Source organism: Neomonachus schauinslandi, chromosome 12 (genome assembly GCF_002201575.2).
Source record: "Neomonachus schauinslandi chromosome 12, ASM220157v2, whole genome shotgun sequence".
Taxonomy (NCBI): Eukaryota; Metazoa; Chordata; class Mammalia; order Carnivora; family Phocidae; genus Neomonachus; species Neomonachus schauinslandi.
In genome coordinates, this window is record NC_058414.1 from 2,632,423 (window position 1) to 2,659,070 (window position 26,648).

At 47.5% G+C, this 26,648-nt stretch overlaps 1 protein-coding gene across 1 annotated transcript in view; it reads left to right on the top strand.

The window, feature by feature from the left end:
- The window catches only part of ABCA13 (ATP binding cassette subfamily A member 13), a 386,205-nt gene that overhangs the window by 216,155 nt on the left and 143,402 nt on the right, over positions 1-26,648 (top strand). Inside the window, exons 43-45 of the mRNA XM_044920208.1 lie at positions 4,180-4,429; positions 18,461-18,556; positions 23,895-23,964. Of these exons, the coding sequence (XP_044776143.1) occupies positions 4,180-4,429; positions 18,461-18,556; positions 23,895-23,964 (416 nt within the window). The remainder of the gene's footprint in view (positions 1-4,179; positions 4,430-18,460; positions 18,557-23,894; positions 23,965-26,648) is intronic.

Here is a 26,648-nt window from a genome sequence, read left to right on the forward strand (position 1 = left end):
AGCGAGAGAGGAAACACAAGCAGGGGGAGTGGGAGAGGGAGAAGCAGGCTTCCTGCGGAGCAGGGAGCCCGATGCGGGGCTCGATCCCAGGACCCTGGGATTATGACCTGAGCTGAAGGCAGATGCTTAACGACTGAGCCACCCAGGAGCCACCTTAATGTGATTTTTAATCTTTACCATATTGATGATCTGAAAATTTCATTGTTGCCCTATTTTCTAATATATATATGGGCTCTCCCTTAGATTTTTTTTAATGAACTACATATTCATGCATGCTATTTGCACACTTTCTGTTTGGGGTATTCATTTTTTAAAAATTGACTTGAAGTCATTACATTTGTGATACTTTGTTTTAAAAGCGTCAAGAACATTTAGAGGAATCCAGTAATGCGAAGATCATATTCTGGGGTGCATGCTAAGTCCTTGATATTTTAAGGTATGCCCCACAAGGTATTAATGTTTAAATAATTGAAGCCACTAGACAAAAAAAAGAAAGAAATAAATAAAAAAAAGAAAGAAAAGAAAGGGCGCCTGGGTGGCTCAGTTGGTTAAGCGACTGCCTTCGGCTCAGGTCATGATCCTGGAGTCCCTGGATCGAGTCCCGCATCGGGCTCCCTGCTCAGCAGGGAGTCTGCTTCTCCCTCTGACCCTCCCCCCTCTCATGTGCTCTCTCTCATTCTCTCTCTCTCTCAAATAAATAAATAAAATCTTTAAAAAAAAAAAGAAAAAAGAAAGAAAAGAAAGAAAGAAAGAAAAGAAAAGAAAAGAAAGAAAAAAAAGAATTAAATCTTTGGACATTTTTCCTAAGTAATTTGATGGTTGGGGTAAATGGGAATGCCTAATTATGGATGTCACTGGATTCTTTAAATAGAATTACACTCATAAGTCAAATAAGACAATTCGTAACAATTTGGTCTGGCATTTTAATTTTGTCTGTTAAATTATTCATATGAATACTTTTATGGGTTTAGCCATAAATATTTGATTGGTGGTTCCTTCATGACCGTAAACTATCTCAGTCCTTTATTTTTCTCATTTATGTTCAGTGAACATATGGGAAGGTGGGGAGAATTTATTTTTCTTAATAATGAGAAACGTCTTTCCCCACAGACTTATTGAACCTGTCTGATGAGCATTTACAATGGCTGGAGGTCAACTTTATACCTGTTCTGGTAGTTTCACAAGGGTGGTAATAAGAGTCCTCATTACCTAGAGGGAAAATATAAGTCTCTATCTTACAGCTGAGGGAACTGATGTTCAGAGAGGTTGGAAATTTTCCAGAAGTTGCACGACATGTTGGTGGCTGAGTCTGGATTCCGGTCCAGGTCTATGTAGACTGAAAGATGGAACCTTCGCCATCCCCTGGTGATTGTCGTGACTGGTCCTCTCTGAGCAAAGCCAGTGGGCAAATAAATGGCCATTCTCTGAGTGTGCCCCTCCATTGGCAGGCAAATTTAGGAGGTAGATTCCAACACCCAGAAAGCCATGTTCTGCTTCTGTTTTCTATGCACCTGGCTGCATAGACGAAACCTTCCCTGGTGTAAAGAGGTGTCTGTAGGCACTGCGTGGTGCAGACATGTTTGAGCAGGTGCAAGATCCGGCAGGCAGCTGAGTGTGGGCAGCTAGATGGGGATGTTTGAAGATGTTTCTTATAGGCGACGTCGTGGGGTGTGGCTTTTGGTAGATGATGACCCATGGCTTAGTGGGGTCATAAGCCATCACACCTACCAGTGATCTTTCAATTCCTCTTGACCCTAAACAGAGGGAGGCATGCTTCTCTGCTAGAGAAAGGATTAGGAGCATCATCTGTTCCAATGAGGTGATGCTGGGGGGGGCCCTGGATAGCGCCTGGATGGGGGCTGCTCACCAGAGGACCACGCCAATTAGAAGCCTGACATTTTCAGCCCCGTCCTTATTGTCCAGGGAGGGGAGAGGAGCTGGACATGGAGTTCAGGGTGGATCATGTCTGCGTGATGAAACTTCCATAAAATCCCAATAAAAGGGGCTTCCAGGGAGGTCCCAGGAGGTGCTGGGAATGTGCTAGATGCCCTTGCATCCCTTCCCGCATACCTCGCGGACATCACCTCCATCTGGCTGTTCATCTGTGTCTTCTATCCTATTCCTTCGTAAGCTGACAAACATAAGAACCTGTTTCTCTGAGTTCTGTGAACCACTCTGGCACATTAGTCAAACCCGAGGCACGGGTCATGGGAGACTCTGATCTACAGTCAGTTACTCGGAAGCACAGGTGACAAGCTGGGCTTGTGGTTGGCGTCTCAGGTGGGGGAGGGGTAGTCCTGTGTGACTGAGCCCTTACCTGTGAGGGTCCCACACTCTCCAGGGAGATGGTGTCCAAAGCGAGTTGGATTGTAGGACACCCAGCTGGTGTCATGGAGAATCGCTTGATGTGTGGGGAAAAGCCCCACGTTTGGTGACCAGAAGCATCAGAAGTGATGGGTTCTCTGTGAAGGTAAAGGGGCGCCCGGGTGGCTCAGTTGGTTAAGCGTCTGCCTTCAGCTCAGGTCATGATCTCAGGGTCCTGGGATTGAGCCCCACGTCGTGCTCCCTGCTCAGCGGGGAGCCTTCTTCTCCCTCTCTCCCTCTGTCTCTCTGTCTCTTTATCAAACAAATAAATAAAATCTTTAAAAAAAAAAAAAAAGGAGACTCACAGGGAGGATGGAGGAGGGAGGACCTGGGCCTTACTCTACTCAGGAGGGAGACTGAACTGACTTCTGGTACAGATCCCCCACACATCCCCCGGGACTCACTGTCCCTAAGCTTCCTTGGTACCAACCCTTTCGGCTCTGCCCACACAGATCGCAACACTGGATTACACTGTGTTGGGGCATTTCTTTACATTTTTCTCTCAGCCCCTATGTGATGTCTTCTTTGAGGACAAAGCCGGAATAGCCCAGTACCTGCCGCAAGACACTGACTCACTCCATACGTATGTGACAAAAGAAGGAGTTAGTCCACAAATGCATTTTTATCCCCAGCTGCTCCTCTCTGGCTCTGTGCTCACTGCTCTTATAAATAATTTATCTTTCAAAATGGTCGTTTCTTTCAAAATGATTTCTTTGGGGGATTTTAAATGTATTCGCTGTGCTTTATTAACTGTATTTCCATTTGGTATTTGTCAGCAGTGCAATCAATTTAGCATACCCGGCCTCTTAGAAGGCCACCTTTCTCGTACAAATACTTCATGCTGGGTTTTCTGGAATCCTTTGCAAGGGATTGCAAGGACGAGCGTGGGCATGGCTGCGTCCCTCCTTTGGACACGGATCAGGGCTTCAGACCTTGGGTTTGCCTCTCGTTTTCCTCCGGTTTTGTCATCCCCACACTGGACGTGAGAGCTGCCTGCACCCGCTGCTTGGCCTGCCCTGGGACAGGTTTATTGCAGCTGCTTCCATGTGGTCCCCAGGTGGCCCCTCACAGAGAGACCCGGCAAGGGGAGCAGGACATGCCCGACATGCGCTCATGGCCTGCTGTCCAGCCTCCCCTTCTGGGCACTGCTCGCTGAGGTCTGGTCTCAGGGTTGGCCGTGGAAGGAGGGGAGGGCCAGGTGGCTGAAGCCTGGAGGGCCAAGGGGGCTCACTTGGAGCTGGAGACGTGCCCCAGGAGGCCATGCTGGCCTCCTCTTCACCAGGGACGCCCCCACTGGGCAGGGGGAATAGGCCCCGGGGCTGGGGGATGATGCCTCCTGACCCTGAGCTGGACGTGACCTGGGGCATCTTTAGGAAGGACCCGGCTGTGAGAACAGAGAGGTATAGCAGGAGAAGGGAGGCAGCAAAGGGGGCTGGCCCCGTTTGCACCCTTCCACCTCCTCCGGCGTGCGCCTGGGGAGACAGAGATCCCACAGCTCTTGGGTTTGGAATCCACACTCGGGAGCATGCTGCATTTTCACCAACAAAACAAGCTCAAGGCTCCCTTCAGAAGCAGGATCAGAGAGGGATCCACAGGAGAACTCCGTCCTTGCCCCGTCAGGTCACAAGATGTCCCGTGCATATTAATTTCCAGTGTCCCGCTCAGTGTGGGAGTCAGAAGCGGGGTGCTCCTGCACCACGAGCTGCCAGGGCCGTCTGTAAGCACCTGGAGGGACCCCCAGAACCCGGGCTGTGTGTGTGTGTGTGTGTGTGTGTGTCCCGGCCTCAGGTTGGCTGCATGTTCCTGTCTCTGCAGGTGGCCCCCCGGCAGAGACCCCGCCCGCAGGGGGCAGCCCGCGGCCTCTGGCTCAGGCCACGGCCCTCCTGGTCAAGAGGCTCTGGCACACGTGCCGGGCCTGGAAAGTCACCCTCTCCAACCTGCTGCTGCCCGTCCTCTTCGTGGCCTTGGCCATGGCCTTGTTCATGGTGAGGCCTCTGGCCACTGACTACCCTCCCCTCAAACTAACACCGGGCCATTACGACAGGGCCGAAGCTTACTTTTTCAGGTAAGAACCTTTTTTCCCTCCTCTTTTACTTCCCAGTTATGTCAGGGTTATGAATAGCAGTAGCTTTGATCCTTTTTAAAAAAAAAATACTTTATTTATTTATTTGGGAGTGAGAGAGAGCACACAGGAGCGGGGGGAGGGGCAGAGGGAGAAGCAGGTTCCCCACCGAGCAGGGAGCTGGATGTGGATGCGGGACTCGATCCCAGGACCCCGGGATCACGACCTGAGCCGAAGGCACACGCTTCACCGACCGAGCCCCCCGGGCGCCCCAGCAGCTTTGATACTTTTAAGAATCTCGACTATACATGAGGTTTCATGATTTTGGAGCACTGGCTCGAGAGGGTAAGCTCATGGACTGTAGCAAACCCTGTATATACCGTGTTTTTCCTACTCATGCCTACATGCCTACGATCGAGTTTAACTCCTAAATCAGGCACAGCCAGAGACTAACAAGAGAGATAGCAGAAGACTTGTAACAACAGACTCTCTACAGTTACACGCATGTGGGCTCTCTGAGTAGCTTGCGGTCCTGTGCCTGCCCTAGTTCTTGCGCTGATGTGATGAGATCAGGTGAGTGGCCTGAAGGTCTGTCTGGAGGAGTAGCTGCTCCCAGCCCGCGGGCGATCCACACCCAAAACCGCGGATAAGAGGGATTATTGTGTTTCACAGAACCTTCCAGGCTTGCTCTGGGACAGCCACCAGGAGCTGCACGCCCCTCTCTGCAGAGACGTGTCTGGCTTTTCTCTCGGGGGTGGGAATGAGCCCATGCGCACCCCCAGGCTAGAGGAGGTCCAGTAAATTCAGAGTTTTCCAGCCAGATGAATTTGCAAAGGATGTTCTCAGGGGTTTAGTTTTACTACCAGGGGCCTGACCAAAGGACCTGAGCTGGTTCCCCCGCCAAGACTGAGGCGAGCATCTCCCCTGAGCTCTGCCCCAGGCGGGGGGCATCATTGCCCTGAGCGCGGACCGGCACAGGCGGCTCATGGTGTGGAGGACACAATGAGCTCTACCTTTGTCAAATACTTATCTTTACTAAAATAACGAGCTTAATTAGCTAGACTCTTCGTGCTTGCTAATATTTGTCACTTTTACGACGGTGTGTAATTTGGAATTAGGTTTAAACAAATAGAGGCAGAGAAGGCAACATCGATTATAAACTGTCTGGTTTGTTTCTGGGTCCTTTGGTTAATTGTACTCTTTCCTCTGTGTGTCCTTATGCTCCGTAGAGTCTGGGTTTAACTCACGGAGAGAATCCTGCAATTTCTCTATTTGGAGAAATGTGTACAGGTCCTAAGTATTCCCTCTGCAAGTGGGCTCCTTTTGCTTCTAGCTAGATATTTTCTTTTCCTGCCCTCATCTTCTTCTCCAAAGTGTTTTAAAGGAACGGACCGAAAGGACAGTGTCACTAATGCGTTCTGGCCAAATGTTCCCATTTTCTGCCACACTCCTCAAGTGGGAAGGAGCAGTAACTAGCCTATTATAAAGCGTGTTTCTTGAAAAAAGTAATAGAAAATGCAGGCTAGCCAGAATAACAATAAAAAAACTTCACAGGTAATCCTACCAGCACTAGCTACCGTAAACCTAGTGGTGTGCAGCCTTCCCCATGTTAATACGTAATATTATTTTATTTATTTATTTTTATTTAATTTTAATTTATTTATTTTGTTTTTAGGTTAATTTAATTTAATTTAATTTAATTTAATTAATTAATTTATTTATTTTTGAGAGAGAGCAGGCCCTCACAAATGGGGGCAGGGGAAGAGGGAGAAATTATCAAGCAGACCCCTGATGAGACTCCCGGGGCCCATCCCTCGATTCCGAGATCATGACCCGAGCATGAGTCAGACGTTCAACTGTCTGAGCCACCCCAATACGTAATACTTTTAAACACATGCATTTTTATTTTTTAGGACAGTGGTATCCCACTACAAAACTCTTCATTTTTTGCTTTTTTACTCAATAACACATTTGTCTATCTGTTTTTGTAAATTGAGCACAACCATGTCACCCATTTTCTTTTTTTTTTTAAAGATTTATTTATTTATTTGAGAGAGAGAGAGGGAAAGAGTGTGTCGGGGAGGGGCAAAGGGAGGGAGAGAGAGAGAGATAGAGAGAGAGAGAGAGAAAATCCCAAGCAGACTCCTGCTGAGCGCAGAGCCCGATGCGGGGCTCGATCCCAAGACCCTGAGATCATGACCTGAGCCGAAATCAGGAGTCAGATGCTCAACAGACTGAGCCACCCAGGAGCCCCAACATCACCCATTTTCGCGCCGTGCAGCAGTATGTTGCATGGATGTACCATAATTTATTTGAACAATCTCTTTTGGGGATGCATACAGGTTTATTTATTTGTTTAAGCAATTTTCCTATTGCAGGCAATTCTGTAGGAATACCTTCATTTGGATTCATGGCACTATCTAATTGTTTCCATTATCATACATTTCCTTAACACATTTTGGGGCAACAAGCATTAGCATTTTTAAGGTAGATATTGCCAAATTATTCCTATCAATGTGCATCAATTTACAGTCCCAGAAAGGCATCGATTCTTTTACTCACAAGTATTTATTATGCACCCACCGTATGCCACATGTTTGTTTGTTTGTTTTAAGATTTTATTTATTTATTTAAGAAAGAGAGAAAGAGAGCAGAGGGAGGGACACACAGAGAGACAGAATCTCAAGCAGACTCTGCACTGAGCACAGAGCCTGACGTGGGGCTCGATCTCACAACCCTGAGATCATGACCGGAGCTGAAATCAGCAGTCAGATGCCCCACCAGCTGAGCCACCCAGGGGCCCCTGTCACATGCTTTTCTTGGTGGCAGTTACACCTGAATGAATAAAACAGGCCCAGATCCCTACATTCCTTTTTTCGGGGGTTGGTGGAGAGGAGGAAACTCATTTCTCCAAATTCTCACTGTCCCTTTTATTTCCACCTCTGGGCTCCCATTGCTCTAGGAGGCAGCTCTTTGATTGCTGCTGAGGTTGCTTGTTCTCAGTTATTTCTTGTTCTTTGAAATTTCACCCTCTCTATTGATATATCAGATATATCCTACAAGTGTGTCCCACGCTGCCATGTCACAAGTCCGGACTGACTGCCCCTTCACCTCTCTTCCACCCACTGTCATCTCTCCATCCCTTCCTCCTGAGGGGGGTGAGAACCCCCCCCCCCCATGGTGCGTATTCCATTGGCTCCATTGAAACAGCCATTTGCCTTCTCCACTGCATCATTAATTTGGCAACTGTGTTTTTTGTGTTTTTTCATCTGAAAGCATTTTCCCTGCTCTGCCAGCATGCGTTTTGCATAGAAGTCATATCCTCCCAAACCATTTGGAGCCTGAGAGTTAGAGGTATTTTATTTTATTTTTTTCAAGGGGCAAGCAAACGTAAATTTATTAACATGTGCAGAGTACGTGCACGGGGGAGCACCCGGTGATGAGCAGCTCAAGAGGGTGCTGAGAATTTGGGCTTATATTGCATCTTAACAAAAGAACCATAACCTTTTAGAGACATGACAGGACAAAGGAAAAGGGCTTTGAGCTTTAGGAGCAGCCAGATGTGGGCTGGCAAATATATAGGGACTAATGTCGCATAGAGCTAGTTAGTAAGGTTTGTTATACAGAGTCACTGGGTGCATATCTCTGCTGATAAGGGCCTAGAACTGTTGCTGGTGATTCACTTCTGTCTCTCCTGGGGGAGAAGAGAGAAAGGCACTTACAGAGTTACGTCCTGCTTTCAGGCAAATAAGGAGGAGGGCAGAGAGCTTTTCTTTTCTCTTTTTCTTTTTTTTGAAGATTTTATTTATTTATTTGTCAGAGAGAGAGAGAGAGAGAGAAAGAGCGCATAAGCAGGGCAGAAGCAGAGGCTGAGGGAGAAGCAGGCTCCCCGCTGAGCAGGGAGCCCGATGCGGGACTCGATCCCAGGACCCTGAGATCGTGACCTGAGCCGAAGGCAGATGCTTAACTGACTGAGCCACCCAGGTGTCCTGGAAAGAGAGAATCTTAAGCAGGTTCATGCCTGAACTCGGGGCTTGATCTTGTGACCCTGAGATCATGACCTGAGCTAAAATCAAGAGTCAGAAGCTTAACTGACCAAACCACCCAGGCACCAGTAAGTCTTTTCAATGAGGACATGTGTGTGTTTGTTCTCATTTTCGGAATGTTAACATAAACTATGAGGCCGAGCAGCCTTTGTCTCTGGTCCTTTATCTTCTTACCCGCACAGGTGGGCTCCTACCTGTCACAGGTGAGTGCGCCATCGGAGATCACGTATGCCCCTCTTCTGTTCTTGCGTTCCAGACTCAACCGAAAGGACAAGTTTACATTGTATTTCGGTAGAGTAGTAGCCTCCGTAGTTCCGAGGCAGAAAGTAAGAGGCTGCCAGAAATCACCCATACAGGGTGCCTGGGTGGCTCAGTTGGTTAAGCGACTGCCTTCGGCTCAGGTCATGATCCTGGAGTCCTGGGATCGAGTCCCGCATCGGGCTCCCTGCTCAGCGGGGGGTCTGCTTCTCCCTCTGCCCTCTTCCTTCTCGTGCTCTCTGTCTCTCATTCTCTCTCTCTCAAATAAATAAATAAAATCTTAAAAAAAAAAAAAAGAAAAAAAAAAAAGAAATCACCCATACAGATGGAAACTTTTCCTGCTGTGCTGGTTATCTTTCACATTTCTAGTGACTGCCCAAAATCAGAGGGGAGGAGGGTGAGTAGCCCCCCTCTCTGAAGGTACAACTGCTCTTGGTCGACACCCACTCCCCAGATCACTGCTTTTCTCCCATGTGCTGGGTCCTCTGTCAGGATGGCCACGTGCCCTGGTGTGCTGGGGAAACCGGTCCAATCATCTTGGCACACATTCTATCCATGTCCCTCTCCCTCTTAAATGCCTCCTCCAGTGGGCGATAAATTATCTGACAGGTCTGTCTGTATTGGATCTGAGTGGCATGGTCTGAATCTTAGCACAAGAATGATTCTCAGTGTGGAACAGCTTTTCACTGCTCACATTCCTCCCGATTTCCTATACATGCGCCCACGCACACACACATGGGCGTGTGCATGCACACGGCGCCTGGTTCACCCTGCTCTCATCCTTGTTGCTTCAGATGTGGGCATATCCCCATATCGTACCATTTGTGAGCAATCTCCATGGGGTGATACATAGTATTTTCATTACGGCTCCATACTTTCTCTTTAGCGTAACTCCTAGTTAACGGGTGTACCATTCAGGCTTGCGTGCAGTTTCAAAATCCGTTAGGTACATTATCTCTGCATTGACTTTGATCGCACATAGAAATCTTATCTTATTAGAGCATTGACGATTCTCAGTAGAGTCTCACGTCCCTAAAATCTTATGAGTTGAGAAAATGCAATTATGTGCCTACATTAAATCTACTTAAGCTTTCTTGAGGAATACCGATTCTCATGAAAACACAAACCAAAAGAAATGCATTGGGGAGCTTCTCTTCATCACTTTTATGAGCGATGTGGGCAGGCCGTGCCGCTCATGGAGGATTTCGTGTGCTCTGCGAGCCCAGAAAACCCGGGGCTTTGGTGGCTCAGTCGGTAGCCTGGAGGCCTCTAACTCAAATGCTTTGGGGGCCCGGTGGGGGGCGGGGTGCAGGGCGGAGAGGTGAGGAAGACGGCCATTCTCAATACTGCATTTTTTACACCTGCCAGGGGAAGGGCCACATGGGGGAGTGTGTCTGGGCTGGTCTGGGTTCTAACCAGTCAGTTTATGACCCATGCTTTGGGCTCCGTTGTATTCTCAAGCAACTTGCTAGCTGACTACTGTTTTCAGAGGGCTTCAGTAAAGCCCCCTCCCCACTGTGAACTGCGAAACAGAGAGGTGGTGGGGACTCGGGGCTTGTTGGGGGCTGAGGCGGGCTGGCACAGAGAGGCCCCAGGGAGGCAGGAAGACGCAATCCAGCTATGAGCAAAGCAGCCTCTGCACAGCTAAGCACATCTTGTCTGCTCTACACCCCAAGCAGGGGGTACAGCCTGGGGGCCCTGCTGGAGGTCCCTGAGTCGCTCCCTGGGGTTCGTGGGATGAAGACTATATCCGAGCCCAGCCCTCTAGTCCTTCAGGCTTCTGTGTAGTGTCTGTTGTCCCAGGTACCTGGGGCTCTGCACTTTTTTTTTTTTAAAGATTTTATTTATTTATTGGGGAGGGGAGAGCATGAGCAAGGGGAGTGGCAGAGGGAGAGGGAGAAGCAGACTCCCCGCTGAGCAGGGAGCCCAATTTGGGACTCGATCCCAGGACCTGGGATCCTGACCTGTGCCGAAAGCAGACGTTTAACCGACTGAGCCCCCCAGGTGCCCTTGAAATAAGAACACTTTCACATCTGGGTCTGAAGTCCCTCCTTCAGGGATCCTCAGCCTCTGCTCTCTCCTCTGTGTGTCCATCATGCCACGTGGATCGCACTGTGGTTTATCCCGTGGCTGCAGATCCGTGCCTTCCTTGAGGGTCAGGATCAAGGCTCACTCATCCCTCTAAGGGTAGCTCTTGCCACAGTGTCTAGAAAAGGTCACTTTCATTAAGTTATCTGTGAAGTTGGATTCAACCATCAAAATAAAATGTAGCAGGAAAAGTCTTCCAGAAATTATCTCGGACAGGTCTCTCCTTGGAGGTGCAAACAAAACGTGGACCATGGAAAGATGGCTGTCTACACATGGTTGAAAACACCTAGAGGAGATTCCATGGCCCCATCTCTTCTGGGCTGGGCACTTGGTCCTTTAGGAAGGGGTGCTCCTGATGCGCTGTGAAGTTCACCCCACTGGGAAAACCCACAGGGTCCCACATGAACGGGGACTTCACCCCCTGCTCGTAGTCCGCTGATGTTCTTCCCACCACCAAACAGTCTCTGCTCTCTCCACCTGGTCCCAGCCAGAAGAAGACCTGGGACTTGAGGGGCTCCCCTCCACTCTGCCTCTGTCTTCACCCCGCCTTCTCCCTGCGTGTCTCTGTGGCCAAATTTCCCAATTCCTGTAAGGGCCTCTGCCATATTGGAGTAAGCCCACCCCAATCCTGTATGATCTCATCTTAACTGACTGCATCTCCAAAGACCCTATTTCCACATAAGGCCACATTACGACCTTCTGGAAGGGCATGAAATTTGGGGGGACCGCTGTTCATCCCCCTCCACTTTTTCATAGCACCTTCCTTAGCCAATGCCATTGAGTTGGACCAAATTTCTAATCGCTTTTCAAAAAAAGAGTAACTTGGCTTTCTATAAAAAACAGGCCCCATGTGCAGAAACATCATCAGAAATGAAAGCGAGCTAAAGACTAACAGTGATTGTCGGTCTGTTTGCATCAGCTGTCTGACTCTGGAAAATACCCAGCATGGTTTGCAAGATGGTAACCGGAATGTGGTGCACACAGACATACTGTTCCCGTCTGAGCGACAGTAGCTAGTGACCTCTCGACACTCACCTTGAACATTTCCTAAGTGACGTTCTTGTCTGTATGCATGTGCGACTCCTCCCACATACCCCGTATCTTTGTCCTGTGAGAGCATGGGACTATGTTATTTTGTTAGGACAATAAAAAGAGATGGTGAATGGAAAGCAATGGGCCTATGTCCTGGCAGAAATTAAGTTCTCAGTGACGGCTGTCTTATACCCTGGAGTGGACCTAATCCATCATTGGTGCTTCCGGATGGCATGGAAAAGCATGTGCCGGTCCCCCACAGGCTCTGGAAGAATAACCTCCAAGGTGCTGACCGCCCTTCACCTGTCATGTTCTGGCTGCCTTTTAATTTTTTATTGTTGTGTTAATCACCATACATTACATCATTAATTTTAGATGAAGTGTTCCATGATTCATTGTTTGTGCATAACACCCAGTGCTCCATGCAGAACGTGCCCTCCTCAATACCCACCACCAGGCTAACCCATCCTCCCACCCCCCTCCCCTCTAGAACCCTGTTTGTTTTTCAGAGTCCATCGTCTCTCATGGTTCGTCTACCCCTCCGATTTCCCCCGCTTCATTCTTCCCCTCCTGCTACCTTCTTCTTCTTCTTCTTCTTTTCTTAACATATATTGCATTATTTGTTTCAGAGGTACAGATCTGAGATTCAGCAGTCTTGCACAATTCACAGCGCTTACCAGAGCACATACCCTCCCCAGTGTCTATCACCCAGTCACCCCATCCCTCCCACCCCACCCCCCACTCCAGCAACCCTCAGTTTGTTTCCTGCGATTAAGAATTCCTCATATCAGTGAGGTCATATGATACATGTCTTTCTCTGTTTGACTTATTTCACTCAACATAATACCCTCCAGTTCCATCCACGTCGTTGCAAATGGCAAGATCTCATTCCTTTTGATGGCTGCATAATATTCCATTGTATATATATACCACATCTTCTTTATCCATTCATCTGTCGATGGACATCTTGGCTCTTTCCACAGTTTGGCTATTGTGGACATTGCTGCTATAAACATCGGGGTGCACGTACCCCTTTGGATCCCTACATTTGTATCTTTGGGGTAAATACCCAGTAGTGCAATTGCTGGATCCTATGGTAGCTCTATTTTCAACTTTTTGAGGAACCTCCATACAGTTTTCCAGAGTGGCTGCACCAGCTTGCATTCCCACCAACAGTGTAGGAGGGTTCCCCTTTCTCCGCATCCCCGCCAACATCTGTCATTTCCTGACTTGTTCATTTTAGCCATTCTGACTGGCGTGAGGCGGTATCTCACTGAGGTTTCGATTTGGACTTCCCTGCTGCCGAGCGATGTTGAGCACCTTTTCATGTGCTGTTGGCCATTTGGGTGTCTTCTTTGGGAAAAGGTCTGTTCGTGTCTTCTCTGGCTGCCTTTTTCTTATCCACTTGGTCCACGCCCATACTCGGCTTTGTCCAGCCTCCGGACATCCAAACTTGGCCCTGACCTTGCACATCCAACCTGCGACCCCAGGAGCAATCTTTGCCCCACTCTTTGGTATGGCTGTTTCTTTCCTGGTTCAACGTACACATGATTGCCTTAGGAAGTCCTGTCCAAGTGGGCACCTCAGCATCCTTACCCAACATCCCTTCTGTGGGCTTCACCTCACTGGTTCCATACCCAGCTTCGGCTCCCTCGGAGCTCACAGTCCAGCAGGAGAAAACAGATGGTAAACAAAATAGCTCAGACGGAGTTGACTATCTATACACTGTCCCTGGACAGTGCCTAGCACCGAGGAGGTGTTGCTAAACTATTTGCGCACAAATGATTTCCTATCCTTTACTCTCTCCCCAACCTTGAACTTAAGAGGCATTTACCTCCTCCCACAGCCTGCCGATGAACGGCCTCTCAGCCTGACCCAGCTGACTTCTGTGCTTCGTGAATCACTGATGGTTAAGGAACCTTGTCCTGTCTCTTAGTCCGATGAGATTGAAATAAACAAATAGAAAAGAATCACTGCTGACCACGTCCTCATCCTGAAGACACCGCGCTCATGCGTGCTAGGTGAATTAATTTCTCGGTTGACACCAGCTCGTGGGAGCAAGGTGGAAGTACGGTCAGGGTTTCTGGATCTAATTGTCATTCCAGGAACATACACAAAGACACAGTGCTACCCTCAGAAAGCTCACAGTTGAGCTGAGAGATAACCCTACAAACAGATGGCCAAGGAAGTCTTGTAAGTGCTATGATAGGCATAGATACACAGTGTGGGGTTGTGCCAAAGTGGACGGGGTGGGGTGCTCCATCTGGGGGTGTCCAGGAAAGCCCTTGAAAGGCTACTGCACCTGAACCGAGTCTCCTCAATGATAGCTTGGTGCTCCCCAGGCAGGTAGGAGACAATGTTTCTCCAGATAGAGGAAGGAGTGTGAGTCGATGTGAAGAGTAACAAGGTAATCCAGCAAAAGTCTGTATGTTTTCTGGCAGGTGCTGGAAGGCATTCCAAGCAGAGACCTTATCCTGCAAGCACAATGAAGGGGGTTGTTAAGAGGCTGTGAAATGTGGGCAGTGATCTAATCGGGTTTAGTTTACAATGGCATCTCTTAAATGGTTGTTTCATGGAACACTGTTCCTTTGGGTATCCATCCTGAGTGTCGCTAAAGAGATTCCATCTTCCTGTTGGGATTGATTGAGCTGCAAGACAAAGTTAAACACGTTCCTTTTCTGTAAAGTTCTCAGAGCTTTTAATATGTTGAACTGGCCACACAGAGCCAGATTTCCTCTGTTTGCTTACTTGGATTTAATTATGTAATGAGCATCTCTCTGAAGCCTGCAAAGGCTTGGACTGTACTTATATTCCATACACCATTATCCCATCCCTCTGCCTTGGTTCTAAACATATTCCAATTCTTTATCTGTTGTGAAGTGTGCAAAAGAATACCATGCACCTGAGAATGAGCTTGTTCACTTCAGAGTGCATCACTGATTCTTCTGTATTGTTGCATGTTTCTGCATATTGCTTGTTTTGAATATTGGACACTAGTCCACTGTAGGAACATACCACAATTTATGAATCTTCTCTCTTTATGATGGACATTAGGAGCTCCTTCCAGTTTTGTTTTTGTGATTGTGAACAATGCTGCATGAACATTCTAGAATATTCTAATAAATGTCTCCAGTTATACATATAGAAGAGCTTCTCATGGGTAGTCCGAGAAATGTAATTTCTGATCACTTGCACAGAGTATGTGAATCTTCTATTTTAGGAGATAATGCACAAGGTTTTAAGGAGGACAGGGACACACATTCCCTGTTCTCCTTAGTGACCTCAATCTCTCATGTGGTCCACCCTGGTTCACTTGGGAGTCCTGCGGATCCGCAAATACCGTTCTTTCTGCCCTGCTCTGTGAAAGATACCTTGGTTTGAAATCGGCATCTCTGGATGCTGTCCTTTTCAGTTATCAGTAGATGGTGGGTAGCGCCCCGCCCCTTGCAGCTACCAGGCATAGAGTCTGGTTCGCCTTGTTTGCCTTCCTCCATAGATAAGGTTTTCTGTCTGTAATCTTGTAGGATTTCTTCTTTGTTTTTAGCGTTGGATCTTTTTTGTTTGTTTTTGTTTTTTAATCTTTTTCTCAACAGATCTTTGGATTTCAGTCCAGGGGGCTCTTATTAACAACAGGAAGCCCCTTTGGGGTGGTGTTTAGGAATACACATCTGTTCCAACAAGCCCCCTGAGTCATTCGGATGCACAGTAAATTTTGTGAGTAACATGGACAGAGAAACAGTATCCCGTTTAGGAACTGCCTCTGGAATCAGGATTAAGCACTAATTTTCACTTCTTAGAGTCTGATAACGACAGATTTCACGTGGTTCTAACAGCACTTTAAAATATAGCCGAGAATTTGAAGACAGGCACAAAGCAATAGCTTTAGGAACAAGCATTTGAATCTTCAGACAACAGGGACAATTTAAAGCCAGTCCTTTTTTTTTTTTTTTTTTAAACAGAGACCTCTAGACCTGAGCAAAACTCTAGTAGAAAGCAAACCATAACTTTTAAACTTGCATTAGTAATTATTCCAAGTAAAGCACTTTATAGATCAATATGTTTTTCAGAAAAAAGAGTATTTTAAACTTTCATATTTGTTCTTAGATTAATGGGTCAAAAGAGAGCAATCCGGAGTACTTCTACAGATGCCACAAATAATGTTTTCTTTTTATGGGCAACATTTCAGTGGAAAATATGTCCCTTTCCTTGTAAAAGTGTTTTCTCATTTGTCAGAAACTGGGAGGCTGTTTATGCAGAGGTCACACCGCCTACTTAGGAGACACTACTTTGTTGTAAATATCTGCGTGCTTCATCACTGTGCCTTTCTGTCCAGAGCTGTAGGGAATCCTATTAGGCCAGCTGTAAGCCACCTGAATACTTTGAAACCTTTGTTGTATCTTAGGCAGTGGGGAAGATGGCGGTTTCCTATTAAGTAATGACTTTGTGTTGGATGTTACAGCAGTGTTTGTATCCTGAGCTTATGCACAGTTACGGCGCTGAAAAGAGTTGTCCTCAGCAGAAATACAGAACTAATTTGGGGTAATGAGTTGGTCTTTCTTTTCCATTAAAATTATTCCTTCTCTGAAAGTTAAGAGGTCAAGGAAGACCACATTTAAGGAGGTCAAATATCTGGGTAGTGATGAAGGATTAGGTCTATGATTTCAGCACAATCCTAAGATCACAGTTTGTTCCACGAATCATTTTTGAGAATCTACTGTGTTCCAACTGCCGTCCAAGCCTGGTGTCCTTTCTCGCCTGGGTTGTTTCCGCTCCCTGATGAGAGGCACTCAGTTCAAAGCCCGTGGAGATGTCCTCGGGGCCACTGGGCAGAAACAGGAGAGAAGAGAGAGGAGGCAGAGGAGGGCTCACAGGAGAAGGAACTCAGAGCTCAAATGCGGCAGATGATTCACAGCCCAGTACGGGGAAAGGGGACGCACTTCTGGGGAAGCTGCAGGAGGAGCTGCCCAATCAGAAGGCGTTTTAGTGGGACTGGGCGGGGCTGGGCGGGGCCAGGTGGGGCGGGGCGGGCTGGGCGGGGGCGGGGGGGGGTGGGGCGGGGCGGGGGGGGGGTGGGGTGCGGTGCAGCCTTCTGGGAGAGAGTGTTGGGCAGCATTTGCCCAGCGATGGCAAGGCCTGAGGAGTGTGGGGGTTCTTAGTTTCCATTTTCAAGGCGCATAGGTAACGAGGAAGGTAACGAGGAGCCGCTGGTAAATGTGGAGGAGAGAAAACACCAGATGGGTACGTTAGAGGCTCACTGAGGGGATTAGGAAAATTTGAAATCTTTGTCAGATCCTATCTGGGTAGAGGGCTGCACAGTGGAAAATACTGAAGTTCCTTCTCATTTCGGGCTCTTACTGGTGCTTACGGGACGTGAGGGTGCAGTAAGCCTGACCACCTCGACCCCCCCTATATTGATTGCCGGTAGCAGTTCAGAACGGTATTTGGGAATCAGCGTCTCACTGCCCATAAGCAAATCAGAAGAAGCCGTGATTGAACATTCCATTGAGGGTCTTGCATTTCTTAAGGGAAGCTACAGTTTTAAGTTCTTTAAAATAAATCTTTGCGTGCATTTGTTAATTTACGTGCTGCTGCTTTCCAAAGAGATTTGAAGCCACCGTTTACATATAAGTAATTTATCATGCTAATAATACATCATTTTTGTTTATCTTGGGGATAAGTGTTCCCAACCATGTCTATTCAAAAGCATTTTGTAAATGACTCGGTGTAAGTTCTAGAAAGTAATAAACCTATTTTCTTTTGGAAATACAGTAATTCAGAGTTTTAATTACTTCAAATGAGGCCACTCCCACTCAGTCCGATTTAGACAGGTTTAAATGATCTTTTCCTCTCCATTTTCTCAAGTCAAGGTGTCTCTCACAACCCATGTATAAGATGTAGTATAGTTTGTTTCCACACCTCCCCCCTGTTAGAGGAACAGTGTGTCTTATCGCTGGTGGTGTCTTCAGTAAGGAAATTAAATATTGGTGGCCTTGGTTTCTCAGCAGTGCTGCCTGAACTGTTACCTGACTTCTGACGTTTGTGCCACTAAAATAAATATTATAATTCGGTATATACCTAAAGCACGCACAGGATTCTGTGCTGAGGACGTCTTACCAAGAAAGGGGTTGTTCCATATAGCTCACACATAGAAACAAAAAAAGCAGAAAAATACAAAGTTCTATTGCAGAGCTAGCTAATAGAATATTCGAACCAAACCAGAGTTCCAACATTAAGAGAATTTTTAAAATAGATTTTAATATATTAATGTGATGAAATATTATGCAGCCTTTACAATTCAATAGAACTATGCCAAGATGCCAAAATGGCAATATCATAATAAGAAGAAATGAAAAGATGAGAACAATAATGTACTGTGAACATCAGTATGTAACAATGCATGTCTGTGAAGGCAATCCTGTGCTTTTGAGAAAATGCTTAATCTTATTGCTGGTTTGGCTTTACTATGCTAACTCAACAGCGTTATCTGCGATCACGGATCTAAGGATCATTTGCCTGGATCGGCTCAGGTAGGGCGTGCTGTCCTGTGATCTCTGCCGGCGAGGACCTAACACGGCCGCCTTATTTCTTTTGTCTTCCTATCGATAAGCAGCAGCGGCAGCGGCAGCGTGGGCCAGGAGCTCGCCCACGTGCTTTTGCGGAAGTTTGGAGATCAGGATCCGCTCTGTGCTGATTTAAACCCAGACCTGTAAGTATCGGTTGCCTTTGCCAGAGGGCGCACTCCAACCACAACCCCGCAGACCCCGAGAACCATCTCCCTGCCTGACTGGTCTTTCCCGCGGCAAGTTTATTTTATTTTATTTTTTTGAAGATTTTAATTATTTATTTTAGAGATGGGGGAGGAGGAGTAGAGGGAGAGGGACTGTGGTGAGCGCAGAGCCCATTCGGGGCTCCATCCCATGACCCTGAGATCCTAACCTGAGCGGAAATCAAGAGTGGTTGGATCAACCCAGCGAGCCACCCTGGCGCCCCTCCCCCTTGCAAGTTTGAATGACATGATGTAACATTAGCCTAAGGAGTAGGTTACCTAGTTGCCCCTTCTGTTCCTTGGTAAGCACAAACACAGGCTTTATATTATAGCAAAAAAAAAAAAAAGAAAGAAACAGCATTCAATTTGTTTAATAAAACCCAAAGGTAAAAAACATAAAGTAGCAAGTAAATATGAAATGTGTATTTTTTTTTTTTAATGATTTTATTTATTTATTTGACAGAGACAGCGAGAGCAGGAACACAAGCAGGGGGAGTGGGAGAGGGAGAAGCAGGCTTCCCCTCGAGGAGGGAGCCCGATGTGGGACTCGATCCCAGGACCCTGGGATCATGACCTGAGCCGAAGGCAGTTGCTTAACCAACTGAGCCACCCAGGTGCCCTAAAGATTTTTTTTTAATTTATTTGCTAGAGAGAGAGAGTGAGAGTACAAGCAGGGGGAGTGGCAGGCAGAGGGAGAAGCAGGCTCTCCGCCGAGCAAGGAGCCCGATGTGGGACTCGATCCCAGGACCCCGGGATCATGACCTGAGCCGAAGGCAGACGCTTAACAACTGAGCCACCGAGGTGCCCTGAAATGTGTATTAACTTACTAACGTCTAGGGAACACTTGTACATATGAAAAGACTATTTTTTTTAACTAAGGAGACTTAAAATGTTTCATCCGTTTGGAGGTGAATTACTTTGCAGATTTTTTTCTTCTAAGATTTGAAAATGATAACATCGAGATGACTTTTTAATGAAACTCGTGAAAGCCTGCCTTTCTTCATAAACAATTTTCTAAGTTTGCTTGACTGTTATTTATTGAGGATCTACTAGAAATACAGTGCTGTGGTAGGAACCAGGATTGATGCCCGATCTGGCCCTGCTTCGGGAATTTATAGTTCTGGGAAGAGCACGTGGGAAAAGTGATAAAACCACAATGATGTATTAAGTACCAGAGTGTACGTTTTGGAGTCATAAATATAAAAATCCAGACAATAAAGCAATATTGGCAGTAGGTTTTTCTAATCTGCGAGGACACATCCTGTGCATTCGTCATGTTGGCAATTAGCTCGGGAGCAAATAACTATTAGGGGGCTCAGTAAGGAAGAATTATAAGAAATTAATTACGTTGCCTCACTGTAGTCAGATGCTGAAAAACAAAGTAATTTCGTTTACTAGGCAGGAGCTTTTGTGGCGATACCTTTTTATCCCGCCCCTCTACTGAACCGGGCAGGATATAAAACCGGCTTGGAGAAACCGACATGTAGCCCAGGGCCCGTGGGGAGCGGGGCTGGCCCCACCTGTCAGTGGCTGGCAGATAAAAGGACATTTTTTTTTTAAGATTTTATTTATTTATTTGACAGAGAGAGAGGGAACACAAGCAGGGGGAGTGGGAGAGGGAGAAGCAGGCTTCCCCCTGAGCGGGGAGCCCAATGCAAGACTGGATACCAGGACCCTGGGATCATGACCTGAGCCGAAGGCAAGATGCGTAGTCGACTGAGCCACTCAGGTGCCCCCAAAGGACATTTCTTTATCAAATCTCTCCGGAGGGGAAAACAGATTCAGTGCTAAGGACGGCAGAACATATTTAGAATTTCAGTTCCTTTCCAGGCACTCAGGATGGCTCCCCATCCCCACCCCTCCCCAGGCTCAGCGCCCCCTCCCTCAGCACCCCCTGCAGCTAGCTCACCCTCTTCGGTTTACTCTTCAGCCTTTCTTTTCCTTCCTGAATCTGTTGTTTTGGTTTTCTCCTTTCTCTTTGTGAAATCCACCGGGTCTATTCTTTTATTTATTTATTTATTTATTAAATTTTATTATGTTATGTTAGTCACCATACATCATTAGTTTTTGATGTGGTGATCCACGATCCATTGTTTTCATATAACACCCAGTGCACCATGCAGTACGTGCCCTCCTTAATACCCATCACCGGGCTATTCTTAACCATTCCTATTTTGTAACCTTTCCTGCCCATTTGTCTAGGTCACCATGACAAAAGGTGGGGGTGGGGGGCTGCCTCACGCAAGAATGCTATTTTAGGGGCTGAAGGCTTTTCCTTTCTTCCTTTCTAGGTTCTTTGGCTGGTCTAATAATTAAATCGACATAAAACAGATGAACAGGAGAAAAACAAATGTAATTAGTATGTATGGGAGCTCCAGAAGTGACCAAAGCAGGCAGCTCTGACACCTTTTAGACAAAGAAACGATACATTTGTAAAGAATCTACAAAACAAAGAGGTTTGGGCTTAGGGTAGGCAGTTAGTAAAGAAGTAGCATGGTTTGTTTATACAGTATTCTCCAGATAAGAAGAGAAGGTACCTTCCACAGGGAGACTTTTCTCCTACTTTCAAGACAAAGGGTCAGAGTGTCTGGCCTCTATCAGCTCTTTCCTCTGTAAATTTAATTGAAAATAATCAATATGCCACAGTAGCATATTTTGGGGCAGATTGCCCTGGAGCCATCACTGTGAATACTTATATTAATAATTTCTGCCCATGTGACAAAAAATAAGGTTTGCTTTGCTAAGGTCCCAGATGGAAGCAAAAGGTTTTCCTTAGGACAAGTAAGTTTCCTTCTGTAAGTGAAAACTAGTCTTGAATTCAGGGATATCTGCATTTTCCTTTCCTGGCAGACTTGACCAATCACTTAATTATTAAATTAGAGGAAACATTTTAAGATACTAAGTTGGATTCTGCTTATGGGTTATTTTTCCATTGCGATCCTCTGAGCCTCAGACGTGATGAATTCCTGACTTTTACCTCTTTTTGTATGGAAGGCAATAAAGAGCTCCAAAAAAAAAAAAAAAAAATCGATTGTGGCATAAGCCTGACCTAAAACACAAGTTTTCTCATCATAATACATGATGTGTAATTTAAATTTTAAAAATGTGCTTAAAGTTGCCAATTTTTGGAAGCCCGACTGGTAGCTTTAAATATTTAGTTTCATTGTACAAGGTTCGTGATCTGGTGACACTTTCCCCTCCATCTCCAAGATAAGATGGTCCCTTTCCCCACCCATTCTCGTTAATGCTTTATAGAGAACAAGAGTGGAAGGAAGCAGATTTTATATTTCCACTGAACTGTGAAAGCCAGGTGGGGAGAGGTGTAAGGTCATTTCCATCATTCGACAATCTGTGGCAGTATGAGGAATCAAATCATCTTGGTGGACTCTGACTCCCAGCGTTCCTGAGGTTGGGTCCTCGCAGCTAGGAAGAGCTGGTGACACATTCCCTCGGAGGGGACTGTCCAGACAGATGATGAGGTCAAGCACTGAAAGCATAGTGTGCAGGTCAGCCATGGTGGTGAAGGGGCAGAGAACCTGGATTCAGGGACCGGCTGCCTGAGCCCACATCTCAGCTCTACCGTGTCTTTGCTGTGTGTCGTGGGCAAGTTACTAAACCCGGCTCTGCTCTTGCTGCATCCCTGACTCTGGGTTTTCTAGAAAGAGCAGTGCTCAGCTCAGGGGACTGGGTGGGTGGCCCTGTTACTGGACCGAGTACCGGTTCTGAACTCAGAACCGGTTCAATGGCTTGCAAGCAGGTGCCCAGGCCGTCAGTGATTTGTCCACAGGACCCGGAACAGACTTGCTGGCATCCGGCAGATGTTCTCGAATGCAGTCAGGGCTTGCCTTCTGGGAAAGTCTGGTCCTTCAGTCTCAAGGCCAGTGGTCTGCAGATCTCAAGGCAGGTGAGTGAGTTCTGCTACAGACCAAGGGACTTGGGTCCGCAAGCAAGGCGTGCGTCAGCTTGAAGCAGGTTCACCCTTCAGACCGGCTGGGGTGCCCTCACAGCCCGCGTGAAGAGTTGTTTTTCCTTTAGGCGAGTTTGTGTCTCACAGCCCTCTCCTCACAAGGTCAGTGAGCTATTAGAGCAGCTCCCTCTTTCTGAGATTCAAAATGCCTGGGTGGCTCAGTCATTAAGCATCTGCCTTCTGCTCAGGTCGGGATCCCAGGGTCCTGGGATCAAGCCCCGCATCGGGCTCCCTGCTCAGCGGGGAGCCTGCTTCTCCCTCTGCCCCTCCCCTGCTCGTGCTCTCTATCACACGGTCTCTAATAAATATATAAAATCTTGAAAAAAAAAAAAAGCACAGTAGACTGAGGAATCGCAGGCTGACCTGCATTCAAGAGACCTGTTTCAACTGGAATCCCAAACTGGAAGAAGCCAGGTTCTTGCTGACCTGCTTAAATAGACACAGCAAGTTTCTTGTCTTTGGACTGGACACTTTGCATTTTGGTGTTCTCACATAGGAGCAGCATACCCCAGAGCCACGAGCATGGGTTCAGGGCGCCAAAGACCCGTCCTACTCAGTGTGATCTTGGACGAGCTACCTGATCTCTCAGAGCCTCCACTTACTCTTCTGCAAAGTGGGGCCAGCAGGACGTTTTGGCAGAAATATCGGGCAGGTTGTGTCCATTGCTTGGGAAATGTTAGTCTCCTCCCTTCTTAGCCAAGTTTTGAGGAGGTAGGAATAATTGTTACTAAAGCAACTTTTGATTTATGAGCATTAGTAAAAAAAAGAGAACGGAGTTTCCGAGGATGGGAGCTACCGGGGAACTTTGGGATGAAAGGTTTTTGAGCCACTGTACAAGGTGCTTTCCTAACTGTTTCTGTCTGTCAGCCTTTCTTCGTACTGGAATATTAATCACTGTTTTTCTCTAAATGCTGATTAAATCGCTGTGTCACGCCACGAAGCGGAATTACCAGCTCCTTGTGCTTAGTGATTGTGGGCGTGGTGCGTGGAGTAGCTGGCTGTGAGAGCAGGTGCTTGTGGAGGTAGACAGCCCCCGGGGCCCCCGGCGCACGTCCCGGGGAGCCTTGGCAGCACATTCCGTACAAGCGACCAAGTGAGCATCATTTAATAGAGTGGAAATATTGTCACTGTAATAAAACATTGTCATCAGATTAGCAGCTCAAGCTGTGAAAACAAATGTAAGAGCTCTGCTTTCTGCAGCAGGAGATGATTATCTCATGAGCGGCTCTGGGCTGATGCGGCTCTCGTTTATGGAAATAAACGAGCTCTGTAATCTGAAAGATCATCCTGAGTCTCTCCTTTGTTTGTTAGGAAGAATTCTTCATGCTGGCGTGTAGATCCCCTGTCTCAGCCACGAGTGCAGGATTCCTGCGGCTGCCTGGTATGTGTCTACAGTGTGTTTGATCTTTTGTCTGCTTAAACCTCAAGTAACAAAAATGAGCTTACTCCGTCTATGATGTCTTCATTGTTGTTAACTCAGGGAGTCTCTGCGACTCCCTGGTTGACCTGATTAGCTGGTTTTTGGAAAAGTTTCAGGACACAGAGTGGACATTTACATGATACGGATGTTCTGTGGGCTCCACAGTGGCCACGGATGTTCTGTGGGCTCCACAGTGGCCACGGATGTTCTATGGGCTCTACAGTGGCCACGGATGTTCTGTAGGCTCTACAGTGGCCACGGATGTTCTGTGGGCTCCACAGTGGCCACGGATGTTCTGTGGGCTCTACAGTGGGCATGGATGTTCTGTGGGCTCTACAGTGGCCACGGATGTTCTGTGGGCTCTACAGTGGCCCTGCTATTTGTTTCCTGCTGCATGACCATTAACATCCCTGACAGCATTTATTAAGCAAATTAATCTTCAAATCATGAGAAAGAAGCTAGAATTGCCTTTTGGGGAGAAATTTCCCGCAATTTTAAGGCAGGATGACCTCCAGTGTCTTGTCTTACGCTTGCTTGAATATGGAGAGCTACATATTAGAAGCTAAGATACCAGCTGGCTGTTTGGATTATGGTCGAGCAGGGGCCTTAGCTATCTGCTCTGCACTGGAGAGGGAATTGAAATTTATATGGAAAGCTGATTGGAACTCATCTCAAAGGAAACCTCAAAAGGTAATTAATAAAAAAGCATCGGCCCATGAGCCACAATCAGCAAGCTAATGAGCAATCCTAATTTCCAAAAATCAAGGAAAAACAAAAATCTCATTTTAAATGAACCCCGAGGGTCTGTTAGGAAAATGTGGCCCCACGAAGACCATGTTTCCAGGGGTTTTTCTGTTTAGTGGCACCTGGGAGAAATTCCTTTTACAAGTGTAGTGACTTGAGGAGATTTTGTCCTGGATGGACCTGGCCTGTTCTCTTCTCCGAGGCGGAGTGTGGGCACGTGACTGACAGCAGGGGCACCGCCCCGTGGCTGAGGGGTGGCAGAGACGTGGCTGGTGGCTGCTGAGCGTTTGCTGAGGACTCTGCCCATGGCCCTGGGGCCCAGGCTGTCCGGCAGCTCAGCCGGGCTTCCTGCTCCTTTGCAGGGACAACCCAGCCATGTTTAGCTCCCGGTTTTTTGGATGCAACGATGGATTCTTCCCTCTTGTTTATTCCCTTCCGTTACGAAACCACTGATTTTTCATTCTGTGCTCTTATTCTGTGGCCTTGATCTCATCATTCTGTTAAATCGGCGCCTTTTCCTACAAGCTACTTTAGCTCCATTGTCTCTAGACTGGGTGTCCGTGGCAAAGGAACCAATGACGGAGATGTTCCTAAATTCACGCCAACTTACGGGAACTGTAAGATTTCAGTAATATGCACGTAGGGAAGAAAGGTTCATGTGAAACAGCTCCGTGGCCGGACAAGCCTCGGACGTGCGGATAAAGCCGAATCTAGTGGGTGTCCTTGCTGCAGCCCGTCCTGATGCTCTTCCTGGTGACGCGCGCTCACGCTGGTGCTGATGGTGGCTTAGAACAGAGGCAGTTTTACGCAGGTTATATTTGACTAGTGATTCCTTCCCGTCTGTGGCACCTGTGTTCTTTGGGACGCCCTTCGAGAAATGCTGGTCCACACGTTGGGAGACAGAGGGCTCCCGTCCAGGGGACAGGACGTCGAGTGGGATTCAGACCCGCCCCGCAGAATGGTGCTGCCCTGCAGGCCGGCCCAGAGGGGCCGCACACGGTGCGCCGGAAGACCGCCGGTACCCAGAGCCAGTCTCTGCTCTCGGAGATCACGCCGAGCCCAGTTACCTGTGTTTTGTTGGAAGGCAAGGTATTTCTCTCCCCTTAAACTCACACGTCCTATCCAGGGGCCCTGGTGTGCAGGAATATGTCCATTGCCTTGGATTTTCGTCGAATGCATGAGTCTCTCCCAACCCGCAACAGCGTTCCAGGGTCAGCCCTGCTTCTGAGGGGGACACGTTGCTTTGCAGACATGCCATTAGAGAGTGCTCCGAGGGGACTGGAATCGCGCTGGCTCCGAAGGACAAGGGGCTGTTTCAGGCTTCACTGTCCCTGGAGAACAGCATGCCAGGACTCAAAGCCTGCCGTCGGGAATGAGCGTGGCTTCCCACAGACTGAGTGGAGGGGGCCCTTGCTTCCTGTGACCGCTGTAATAACTTGTCACAGACTGGGTGCCTTGCAGCAACAAGTCAGCCCTCTCACCGTCTCGAGTCAGAAGCCTGAAACCGGTATATGGGGATGAAATCAGGGCGGTCTGCCTAGAGGCGGTGGCAGAGTCTGTTCCTGTCCCCGCTGGCTTCTGCGGCTCCCTCCTTCCTGTTCCTTGGCCTCCTCCTCTCTGCCTGCCTCTCCCTCTTCTGAGGGTGCATGTGCCTGCTTTAGGGCTCACCCTGATAAGCCAGGACAGTCTCCCCTTTGCAAGATTCTTACTTTAATAAGGTCTGCAAAGTCTCTGCCGTTGAAGGTAGCCTTTACACGTGGGTTCCCGAGGTTCGCGGGCCAGTATTCAGCTTACTACAGAGGGCGTGTTGGGACAGAACCAAACAGATAAGGTTAGAAAGAGAAACCAACATTTTTTCTTTCTTTCTTTCTTTCTTTCTTTCTTTCTTTCTTTCTTTCTTT